The 12,915-nt window shown below is 38.1% G+C and overlaps 1 protein-coding gene across 1 annotated transcript; it reads left to right on the forward strand.

Moving 5' to 3' along the window:
* Nucleotides 1-422: 422 nt before the first annotated feature.
* LOC145654138 (uncharacterized) lies at nucleotides 423-2,603 on the forward strand. Its single transcript, XM_081708732.1, has 4 exons — nucleotides 423-599; nucleotides 1,418-1,520; nucleotides 1,754-1,858; nucleotides 2,264-2,603. Exons 1-4 carry the CDS (start codon nucleotides 423-425, stop codon nucleotides 2,575-2,577), a joined length of 699 nt encoding a protein of 232 aa, XP_081564858.1. The 3' UTR covers nucleotides 2,578-2,603.
* Nucleotides 2,604-12,915: the final 10,312 nt, after the last annotated feature.

Genomic DNA, 12,915 nt, shown 5'->3' on the forward strand with positions numbered 1-12,915 from the left:
CATGAGGCCAGTAAAAACGACCTCCAACAGGCCCTGAAGGACAAAGAGAAACAGATTCAGGTGGGTGTCTCCAAACACATGGCAACCTACAGGTAAAAACAGGCGTCCAAAAATATGCTCTTAATACAAAAGACCTATAGAGCTCACTAAGCATATTATCTGCACATTTATTATAAACATTTTCTTGTGGTTTAAAACAAAAGTGTGAAAAGAGAAAGGACTAAAACACAGGTCTGAAAGGGAACGACACCTTTACCAGACACACTCCTCAGCTTTATACAAAATGTCTGTGAAGCTTGGAGCCTCATTTAACCCCTGCCTGAACTCTGACCCCTGCAAGAGAAGGACTCTGCACCAATATTCCTCATCACACCAGACGGGGGCAGCAGGGAGTAACACTGCAGCAGGGGGTGTGTGCATTTATGAGGGTGATTGTTGTTGTGTGTGAGCAGGGGCTGCATGACATTCTGGAAGGTCACATCCAGGATCTAGCTGAGAAAGATGCTGCGCTAGCAGAGACCACATCAGAGCTGAATAATCTGGAATCTGATGTGGGCAAACTCATTCTACAGCTTGAGAACAGAAAGCAGCAGCTCCAGGTAGCAACCCGACGTTTCATTCAGTCAGACCAGGTGCAGGGCGGAGTTTAGTGTTTTTAACATACTAAAAATACACCTGATTCACAACTCATCTGATATAATGGACCGGTACTCTAAAGATTAAGACTAGGTTTAGTCTGGATGCAAAGAATGGTTCCTTAAGTTGAATTGACTCTATTGAATCTCACACTCTGAATTTGATGTTTATTTACTTTGTTCATGTTTATATTCAGACTAAGGAGCTAAACTAAGGTTTAGAAAGGGAAGTGATGCAACTAGTGCTGTCCTAGACAATAAAATGTATAATATAATTTACCCAACATAAGACATTTCTGATTATTTCAGTATAAGGGCTCTGATCCTTGTTTGGAGTCATTATTTCTAACTACTGGTTTCTCTGTGTTTATGATTGCACACACACATACAAGGAAGAGGATCCAATTGCAAGAGGTTTTATAGTGAAATCAAACAGATCAGAGGGGTCAGGCAGGTATTCGTAGTCCTGTTGATTCAAGGTCCATAACATGGGGCAGAGTCCAGGGGTGTCCAGGGGTCAGGCAGAAGTCGAAAACCAGAAAGACAAAACCATAACTGAACCACTTGGTATGCAAAATAAGGTTGGCAATACTTCATGACGTGAGTGTGAGGGAGGGGAGCTTAAGTAAGGGAGCAGTGATGAGAGAAACAATGATCAGGTGTGTGCTAGTATTCCAGTAAACCAGATTGGAGGCGTGTGTGGGAAGAGGTAGGCGTGGCAGTGCAGGGCTGAGCGTGATTCCTGGGGTTTGTAACACTCTGTCTCTCTGTGATGATCTTAGCTCATGTCTGGGCAGCTACAGGAGAGTGTGAGAGAAAGTCAGCTCCTGAAACAACGCCTGAGATACACAGAGGCCTTCACACATCCTACATACCAGATCCAAGGTACACTCTGCACTGTGGGACTGATGGGGTCTTTCATTTTTGTCAAACTACTCTTGCTAAGTTATTTTCAAAGTGAAAAACCAAATATAGATGTAACATATATCTATAACAACCTTGTAACCTGCTGCTAAAGATTTTTCTTATTTTAATACCCTGTACATAATTGTTTGCATTATAACTATTAAAAATGCTGTTGACAAAAATATAAGAAGCTCCTGATGTGGTTTTATCAGCAGTGGAGCAGCATATGTTGGAGATTCATGAACTGAAACCAACACTGCTGGAGACTATCAGGAGGACCCAGGACCTGTACAGACATCTGCAGGCCGCTGAGCGAGGTGCAAACACCAGTTCTACAACACGGGGACACAATCCAGAATTAGCCAAGCTATCCTCATTTACTAAAAATGTTCACTTGCGGAACCTGAAAAATCACGTCTTCCATTTCCACTTGAGAGTAGATGAAGATGGTGGTGAGTGTAATGATTTAATGAAGGTGTAACAAATGACTTCAGCAGAAAGATAATGACTTAATAGAATTTGTACAGTTACACCTGCAAGGTGTTTTAAGTGGCACCATTTAATGAAAGGTTGTCAGAAAACAGATGCACATTACAGAAATGACTGGAGGTGTGGAAGGTATACTTTTAATAACCTCTTTACCGTTACACATCGTTGTTTTGTTGTTTTGTGTTGTGTATTCATGTCACATTAATGCACTCTTGTTCATCTTGCTCTCGTAGCTTCAGTAAAGAAGGACCATTCTGGGAGGAACAGTGGCAGTGTGTGCAAGAGCAGCTTCAGATCAGTGATCAAAGCGTTGATCTGCTGCTCAGATCCTGCCCAGCCCTGCCTCTCCTCCAGGGCCCATGTTCATGGCCTCCACGTCCTGGTTCCACGTGAGAACTATGACACGCTGCTGGAACAGATGTGTGAGGGGAGGGGTCTGATCAGTCGCGCGAGTGAACTGATCCAGCAACGCCTGCAGACCCACGGCCGACATCACATGCAGGTCCACGTGAGCCCAAGCACGCGACACACAGATTCAATTGGTTAATCGTCACATTTCATGGATAATTTTCACTGAGCTGATTTTCCTATTTCAAATGGACCATTTGTCACTGACTGTGAGGATTATTGAAGGATAAAGAGGCCCAGCGGAGGGCGAGTGGGAAATATTAATCCTTCATGTCTGTTTCAGCCAGTGGACCAGAACCTGCTCAGAAGCCTCTTATACATCATCAATGTCACTCAGACAACTCTAGAAGAGGCCAGTAAACTGTTGACATCTTTATCAGATGTCTCTAAAGAACAGAACCACGACAGAGTAGGAGTTATTTACCACTTTTTGCATCTTTCATAAGTACCACACCAGTAAGAAGTGAAATTCATTTAGCTGTTAGCTAAGTCTATTTACTGGAAGAACTTCATATTGGACTAAATTATGTTTTATTGATTGACACATACGAATAATATGATTATTTTGGATTTTTGCACATTTGTAAATTATTTATTTATTTATTTTTCTTTAGTTCTGCCATCATGAAAACCTCAAAATGAAGAACAAGCTGAAGAAACCAAAACTAGAGAAATCATATAAGATGAATAAGATGCTTTCAAAGGCTGTCAAAACACTACGGCGATTCAAACGTTGAGCAACACTGACATTAAAATGATCTCCTGTGATTATTTTCTCTGTGATGGTCATATTCCACCCCTCTATCATCCATCAGTCTGTGCACCATCATACATTCACTCTTTCATTGTTGTTGTTTTTAGTAATTAAAATAAAATAAGTGTTGAAATAAAACTACATTCTGAGTATAGATTTTTTTCAAACTTATTGATGATTCTTCATTATGATTTAATTTTTTTACACCCTTACATACTAATAATTAAAAATTGGACAATTCCATGCAACATTTATTTATTAGAATGAATTTTGAATGTCCAAAAATAATAGCATTCTGCAGCAGTCAAGACAAACTTGCAAAAAGTCAGCAAGTTTATTTCTTTTAAAGATCCTTAAGAGACTCAAAATTATGCAAGTACAACAAAACTGTGCAAGTATAAAAGCAATGTAGGAAAAATAAATAAATTTAGCTAAATCAAAATAAATTCAACAATACCTCTTGATAGTTTTTCCTCATGTGAAACGCTTCTACATCACTAAATCAGGGTTTTGCAGTCTCAAAGTTATAGCTACTATAATAGTTTGCTAAATGAGTAGAAATTAAATAATTTTCACACATCAGGGACGTTTATTGCTACGCTAAATTCAGTATCATAAGTATCAAAGTGATCACAAGTCATAGTTATAAACCACAATGAGGAAATAGTCTTTTTTATCCCTCTTACAACTGGGTTTAGGCTACAATTTATTATGTAGTGATTTAGATACAGTAAAATAAACAAGTGATAATATCAGGAGGGAAGCTTAAGCCTGACCAAGTATGTCTGGTTTAGTAAATGTGACTGTGTAGACCCGTAATATATTATTATTATTATTGTTGTTATTATTAATTTAATTACCATCAAAGCAATTGCTTGGCATGTTTAAAAAGTATCTAGAATGCTAGTAAAGCTCTTCATTTGCTTGCTCACGTCTTTGCACAAAACACGTGTTCTTTTCATTCATAAAATAACAAAATATGCAAGCAAATGGATGTTACTCCTGTAGCAGGGGTGAATAAGGGACAAGACCCTCCTTTCTTAGAGTCCACAGATTCTGTTTGAAGAATGAGAGTTAATGTCTTTGAGTGACAGCAATCCTCACCAAGGTGTGAAGGGGGAAGGGGAGGCGAAGCTATCAAATGACTTCACAACCAATGTCCAAGCACGAGCGGCGTGATTGGCAGCTGTTTCAACAAATAGAGGACGCTTAGATGAATACGCAGACACCTCACCTGCCTTATTTGTTTACCCACTACGTGAGTTTGAAATATGCGCACTGCTTTGTGTTCTAAGCCAGATGAAGTGTAGCACATGCGAGTGAAGCTGTTTGGCAAAACTGATACAGTAATCCATATTGTTTTTACTTAATTTGATTACCAATACTAAGGGACATCATGGAAAGGAACAGGCTTATTTTAGCTGAAGTTTATGTGGAGTTCTTTGGGTGCAGTTATAAGATGGAAGCTGAGAGACGGTTCAGTGGCTTCTAGCATGGATTAGCTTCAATGTTTGCATTGCAAAGGACTGGATATTTCCATTCACTGCTGAAAATATTCACAATCCTCCTACAAAATGTAAGTATACATGAGAAAGCATACTATTTCTTTACAGTATTACAGCACTATCCCAGCATAATCATTTAACATAATAACAATGAAGAATTTAATATTGTCTTTTAATAAGTGCATTGTACATTGAGCATTGTTGTGATGTTTTAGCAAAAAGAATATTGCACACTCAATGTATAGTGACTGATGACTTTGTGTGCATTTAGATGTCTAGGACACCTAGTAGAAAATATTGTGCAGCTACTTGGTCATTTCATGTATATACTCAAGTGTTCAATTTATTAGACAAGACCCTGGTGAATCAGGATATGTCGAGCATGACTGAAAATGAATCTCCAGCATCAAAATACACATTCTAAACCCGCAAAATAAAAGTCATTTTGTTTTGTTTTTTGACATGTTCTTCTGTATTAGAGGAGCTCAAATAGAACCTAAATGAGGGATAAATAAGTCTGGATGTGAATGACTGTCATGTCCCAAGTCTTTACATCAATGTGACTCCTGAATCATTGTACTAGGTGTACAATTTCTGATAACTAGTATTAAAGTGAACAAGTACAAATCGTTTTAAAACTTAAATCACTTAAAACTGGAGGTGCATGTACAGGCTAAGCATCGACTTCTAGACTTATTCAAACATTGACCAACACTGACATTAAAATGATCTCCTGTGATTATTTTCTCTACGATGTTCATATTCCACCCCTCTATCACCCATCAGTCTGTGCACCATCATACATTCACTCTTTCATTGTTGTTGTTCCTAGTAATTAAAATAAATAACTGTTGAAATAAAACTACATCTGGAATGTTAGTCTCTTCAGCCTTTATTGTCTACTATAAGTAGAGCTGGGTGATTAAAACTAGATGTCACAGGTAATATCCTTTCACAGGTAATATCCTCATATATGTGTATGATCGCATCCTTACACAGGTAATATCCTCATATATGTGTAAGATCACAACCTTACACAGGTAATATCCTCATATGTGTATGATCACAACCTTTCACAGGTAATATCCTCATATATGTGTATGATCACAACCTTTCACAGGTAATATCCTCATATATGTGTATGATCACAACCTTACACAGTTAATAGGTGTGCCGAAATCAAATCATATGAAAACAACAGTAGAACTCGGGGATATGTTTAATAGTGAAAGTAAGAGTATTTCCATGTGCACAATATGAAGGGATCTCAGGGGATTGGGACTAAACAGCTGTTTAGCCTTAAGAAAACCACTCGTCAGTCAGGCTAACCGGCAAAAATGGCTTCAATTTGCTAGGGAGCAAAAAGATCGGACTCTGGAGCAATGGAAGAAGGTAATGTGGTCTGATGAGTCCACATTTACTCTCTTCCAGAGTGATGGGCGCATCAGGGTAAGAAAAGAGATGGCTGAAGTGATGCACCCATCATGCCTAGTGCTTACTGTACAAACCTGTGGGGGCAATGCTATGATCTGGGGTTGCTGCCGTTGGTCAGGTCTAGGATCAGCAATGTTATGTGCCCAAAGAATAAGGTCAGCTGACTACCTGAATATACTGAACGACCAGGGTATTCCATCAATGGATTTTTTCTTCCCTGACGGCACGGCAATTCCAAGATGACAATTCCAGGATTAATCAGGCTCAAATTGTGAGAGAGTGGTTCAGGGAGCATGAGACATCATTTTCACACATGGATTGGCCACCACAGAGTCCAGACCTGAACCCCACTGAGAATCTTTGGGATGTGCTGGAGAAGACTTTGTGCAGTAGTCCAAATCTCCCATCATCTATACAAGATCTTGGGGAAAAATTAATGCAACTCTGGACAGAAATAAATGTTGTGACATTGCAGAAGCTTGTGGACACAATGCCACAGTGAATGCATGCCATAATCAAAGCTAAAGGCGGTCCAACGAAATTTTAGAGTGTGTGACCTTTTTTTTGGCCAGGCACTGTATATGCCCAGCAGTGCTCGTCTGCCTTGTGGTGTGTGATATTTGTGGACAGAAAGAGGGGAGGGGCTCCTAGCTTTATAAAGCCTGTGGTTTGCATTAATGAACACCTGGGTCATCGCCTGTTGTTTCTGCATGCTGAGGTCAGTATGACCTCATAAGTGAAAAGGTATTAGGATGAGAACAAGCATAGTGCCCTACAGGTATATGTTTGTGTGCACATGTGTAGATGTTAGTGACATGTTTACATTCATATTGTTCACATAATGTTTAATAGTGGTGTCTCCCTGGCAATGTAAACATCCCAGTGTTAGTGAGAGATGGCTCAGACATTGGGCTAAACCACATTGATCCTGCTTGCTGCGTGAGAGAAACAGCTGGCAGGATCAGTGTGGTTTAGCTCCATGTTTGAGCCATCTGACTCTGACCAAGAGTCTCTTCAACAGGAAAATGGACCCCAATAAAATCTTATCGATGACAAAATAGTGTGTCCAAAACTCCAGCTGGTTGAGCTAAGATTCACTCAGTTATAAAGAGGCTGAATTATGTGTACTCTTCATTAAAGTGGGTGGTGTTCCCTTAATTAAAGTGGGTTGTGTACTCTTAATTAAAATGGGTGGTGTTCTCTTAATTAAAGTGGGTGGTGTACTCTTAATAATCCCTTAGAGCAATGCTGGTTGTGGAAGCTTTTGAAGCTGACTCAGGGGCGCCGTCAGGGATTTTGGTCCCCATGAAAAGATATGACACTGGGCTCCACCTTCCCATCATCCCAGGCCACACCCACCCTGAAAATGTAGCATTGTGCATGTAGTGGAATTCACTATTTGATGTAAGACTGAAATCATCTATAAGAAAAGTGCTAAAGACCATATTTTACAGTTTATGGAAGCTTTCTAGTCTTTTAAAAACAGAGATCTTTTCCAACACTAATGAATTTATTTCTCATGGGAACAATCCAGTGTGATCTGCCTTAGACTTATACAGAGGCCTTGAAACCACCTGCATCAGAGCCTCTGTTTTGCACATATAGACTCAAAAAGGTCTCTGACCTTAAGATACCCCAGAAACATTATTCATCTTTATGCTTTCAGAAAGTCTTGCACCACTCTGCACGTGTGACAGGGAGCTTCAAAGCCTATTTTAATTAGATCACAGATCGTCTCATGAAAATACAGATTAACGTTTGGCCTTTCCTTTGCCTCAAAACATTTGATCACCTCATTCCCCCCTTTCACGATTTTGTCATGAACTATTGTCCCGCTGTCTCTATTTAATGTGTCATTGTTTTATATAAATGTTAACAATGTTGTGACTTTAGTTTATTATTTCTAATATGAACTATTGAATTTAACTGCGTGCCCTGTAACATTCTTTTCTTACTTATGTGGCCAACATCCATTGGGCATGGCGAAGGTTTCTTATATTATCACACAAATATCTTAGGTTATACAGTTACTTCAGTTTATAAATTATGTTAATACTGTTATTTGGAATAAAATTACAGCAGGATTCTCCGAACAGAACACATACACCTCCCCTCTCGGCCAAAAACTTATCCAGAGCTATACGATTTTGCCAGGTCATTAATGACATAGCTTCCAATTGCACCGCCACTGCTGTTAGTGCATCAGTATAATTAATAAAATGATGCTGATTATAGTATATGTAATTTATCCAATCAATAGTTTTGTTTATAGTAAACCACCAGAGAATTGATTCAGATCCCGCAGCAATTTGATTTCTAGCCTTAAATTAATCCGAAGCCCCCCTATGAACTCCAATAGCATCAATGATACTTTATCATCCAAACTACCCTTCGGTGCCTCACGTTGCTGAACACAATGATAAGCATCGTTGTGTGGGAAGTACAGCTTCAGGTACAGGAACCATAGGAAATGACACAATCAACATGACTCTTACCCCCACATACCCAATGAGCATCCGGAATTACGACACCATCATATTTCTGCATGAGACGTGCATGATTAACCAGGTCTTGTTCTACAAAAGTTCCATTGGAGTTGTCAAAATAATGGGTATTGTTAAAAGTTGAAATATAACAGGTTCAGTGTAATCCATAATCCAAATACTACAACATTTCCTTGTGAAATTTCCCACATTTTTCCTCCTGTACAATAAAAACAATCAGGACACACTGTGGAATTCATCACAGTAATACTTTTTTTCTTACAGTTGTAGCTTTCTGCACAGGTGTCTGCCTCCAATTCTCTGAGCTCAATGAGTTAATTCTGTTCACCAATATGGACGTAGCCAGCCCTCTATCCCAGTAAACCTGTCTCTTGTCTGTCATTATTCAAATCTTTAACCCTACACACCGCCTCCCATCATCCAGCGCTGGCGGTGGTTCAAACGGTCCCCATGGCAACCGCTCCACTCCAACTGTTGCTCTTACAGGCACTTGGCTAAACAACAACTGCAGCCAACAGAGCCCTTTTCCAAATCCTCCTTATTCCTTATTCATCCAATTTATGTCACTTAGTCAGCCGATACAATTTAACATGTATTAAGTCTAGCGATTTCCGACACGCCACACCTGCAGAGTTTCTATATATTTTCTCAAGCCAAAAATGCATTTGCACTCCCTGCATCTCATTTAACAAATTGCTATCCATGTGATTATTTTAGTCGCAAATCTATTCACTTGATTCTAAGTTATTTTGTTAGATTTAACTGCTTATTGATTATTGAATATTGATTTAGCCAGAACTTACTTGGGTAAATTAGATATTCACTGTTCCAAAAATACTATTAACCGCCACTCGCTCTGGTTAAATTTCTTATCCTGTATATTTTAACTTTACTCTTCTCCTATTGCTGCTATTTTAAAATGTCCATCATATGTATGCTCGCTACTGCTTTAACTGTTACCAGTTTTATATACGATACCTCTATCATTTACTTTATATTTATTACTAAAACAATGTCTATATGTTTTGCATGCACGCATTTTATAATGAGATATTATTAATGACGTTTAGACAGATCTGTCTGCATATCCATTCACTTCCTTTGTTAAACGACCAAACCAAAATAATCTTAATTATAACCCAGAAAAAACTGTTATGCTGGTATGCGTCGTACAATACGTCATTGTTGATAATCTGTTAACTCGCGATGGCCACATCAACACAAACACAGTTTTTACAGACAAAACATTTAACACTTTTCTCTTAGTGCTGCTTTACTCACGAGATCTACTATTCTTCTCTTTATTCTTTTAATCTCTTTATTCTCTTTTTATTCTTTTATTATTTTATTCTCATTATTCTCTTTTATTCTTTTATTCTCTTTATTCTGCACATTTTCTTTACTTCACTTGTTGTGGTCACATTTATACAGAAACAACTGGAACAAACATACCTGTTAACATTCATCTCTTCAGCGCTTTTTTTCTCTGGAGCTCTATTTATTTCTCTTTATTCTCTTTATTCACTGCACATTTTTCTTTACTTTATCTTTCTTTATTCAACTGTTTTTTTTTTCACTATTTCCCTTTACAGTAAGTTTTTGTGAAACTATTTTCACTTTTACCGGTTGATTTTCTAACTGTTACTCCATTTTTTGTTATTTTATATTTTTAGCAAACAATTCTCACTCCTTCAATTCCCAGTCTGCACCCTTAAGACCCCCAAAACCTGACTACAAAGCTCTGTGGACCAGGTCTGAATACCACCTATGCAGAATGTTTTAACAGGGATTTAAGTACCTTTGGTAGTGCGCGTGTGGATTCAGACCCACAGAACAGTGCAGCTTTGGGTTGTCCGTCAGCTGGTGCTTTGTCCTGCTGACGGCGTGGGTCCGTTGCCAGTCAATCCAATTGATCCCTGTGGTACAGCCACCAATTAATGGTGTTCATAGATTTTCCTAAATTCAATGTTACAAACGAGGCATTGTCCGGAGAATGTCTAACAGTGTCAGGTGGGCATGACCTTTATATATTTTCTTCAAGGACACTTACATAACCATTTAAATTTTTTTATTGTAACGAATCTGCTGGCCTGAGTGCTGATGGGCGTGGAGCAGGATGCACAGAGTCCCTCGATGAAGTGACGCGTTTATTAACAAAAGACACAAACAACAATAGTGGCACTCATATACAACATGAAGGAAAGACATGACTCATACACGTAACAAAACACAGACTCTAGTAACATTGAACGAAGATTACATACGCATTTTACATTTAACAGCAGACTAACAATGACCAACACAGTACACACACTATCAGAAATTTAAATAGACAAAAGAGACAAGACATTAAGCCCCATACAGGTGCATACAATTACAAAGGGCGTGGTTACAAACATTAAACCCCCTGCACACGGCAGGCCGTACCATGTGACTTGTGTGTGTGTGTGGGGGGGCGTCCCGTGACATTTATAATACTTTTCCAGGTTTACACTATTATGTTCAAATCATACATTATTCAATATATGCAAATTGATATTCAATACTTACACCAACTGGTTCTTGGTATCATTATGTTCAACCTAAACTACTTCTATTTTTTTTAAAAAGGCGATCTTATTTCCTACCGCCAGGTGCCCATATTGCTTCTTCTGGTGATCCTTTTTCATAGCACCAGATGCCCATATTCTTTCTTCCGGTGCTGGGCTGGGATGTCCCATCCTTGAACCAAGGATCCCTCAACTGAGGCCCCTAGAGGCCTGTCAAAGAGGCCTTCTGAGGCTTTATGCTGAAGCCAACCATCCATATTCTTCTGCGTACAATATCATTTTATTACCTCACCCTGTACTGTGAAATACACATCCTTATATTCACAAAAGCACATGCTTTGGCTGGTAAAACATTTCTTATTAACACCAGTCTTGCTTGTCTTCCTAACTGGTTCAGTTCCTTCACTTTTAAGCTTCCCTAGTGTTATTATTACATATTTTAGTTTACTGTATCTAAATCACTACATAAGAGATTGTAGCCTGCACCCAGTAGTAGGAGGGTGTTTAGGGTGAAATAGTAGACTGTTTCTTTGTTGTGGTTTGTGTATATAAACATCTGATTTGTGAAAATGATTTAATTTATTCTAATTAATAAACTGTTATAGTAGCTATAATCCTGATGTAATGATGCACAGTGTAGTGACAGTTCACATGAGCAAAAAACATCAATAAAGGTATTTTTGAATGGATATAACTAAAAATTAATAATACATTTTCTTAGAATTATTACATAAGGATATATATATATATATATATATATATATATATATATATATATATATATATATAATCATAATCGAGAATCATCCATGAGTCTGAAGACATCTAGTTTTAATCACCCAGCTCTACTTATAATAGACAATAAAGGCTGAAGAGACTAACATTCCAGATGTAGTTTTATTTCAACAGTTATTTATTTTAATTACTACGAACAACAACAATGAAAGAGTGAATGTATGATGGTGCACAGACTGATGGGTGATAGAGGGGTGGAATATGAACATCGTAGAGAAAATAATGACAGGAGATCATTTTAATGTCAGAGTTGGTCAATGTTTGAATAAGTCTGGAAGTGGATACTTAGCCTGTACATGCACCTCCAGTTTTAAGTGATTTAAGTTTTCAAATGATTTGTACTTGATCACTTTAATACTAGTTATCAGAAATTGTACACATAGTACAATGATTCAGGAGTCACATTGATGTAAACACTTGGGACATGACAGTCATTCACATCCAGACTTATTTACCCCTCATTTATTTTCTAGTTGAGCTCCTCTAATACAGAAGAACATGTCAAAAAAACCAAAATGACTTTTATTTTGCGGGTTTAGAATGTGTATTTTGATGCTGGAGATTCATTTTCAGTCATGCTCTACATATTCTGATCCACCAGGGTCTTGTCTAATAAATTGAACACTTGAGTATATACATGAAATTACCAAGTAGCTGCACAGCATTTTCTACTAGGTGTCCTAGACATCTAAATGCACACAAAGTCATCAGTCACTATACATTGAGTGTGCAATATTCTTTTTGCTAAAACATCACAACAATGCTCAATGTACAATGCACTTATTAAAAGACAATATTAAATTCTTCATTGTTATTATGTTAAATGATTATGCTGGGATAGTGCTGTAATACTGTAAAGAAATAGTATGCTTTCTCATGTATACTTACATTTTGTAGGAGGATTGTGAATATTTTCAGCAGTGAATGGAAATATCC

Source organism: Electrophorus electricus, unplaced genomic scaffold, assembly GCF_041902795.1.
Source record: "Electrophorus electricus isolate QZ-2024a unplaced genomic scaffold, ASM4190279v1 Scaffold125, whole genome shotgun sequence".
NCBI lineage: Eukaryota > Metazoa > Chordata > Actinopteri > Gymnotiformes > Gymnotidae > Electrophorus > Electrophorus electricus.

Coding starts and splice junctions, on each gene's coding strand:
- LOC145654138 (XM_081708732.1), top strand. CDS start 423: ATGAGGGTGATTGTTGTTGTGTGTGAGCAGGGGCTGCATGACATTCTG. Junction 600..1,417: donor ACAGAAAGCAGCAGCTCCAG/GTAGCAACCCGA, acceptor TGATGATCTTAG/CTCATGTCTGGGCAGCTACA. Junction 1,521..1,753: donor TCCTACATACCAGATCCAAG/GTACACTCTGCA, acceptor TGGTTTTATCAG/CAGTGGAGCAGCATATGTTG.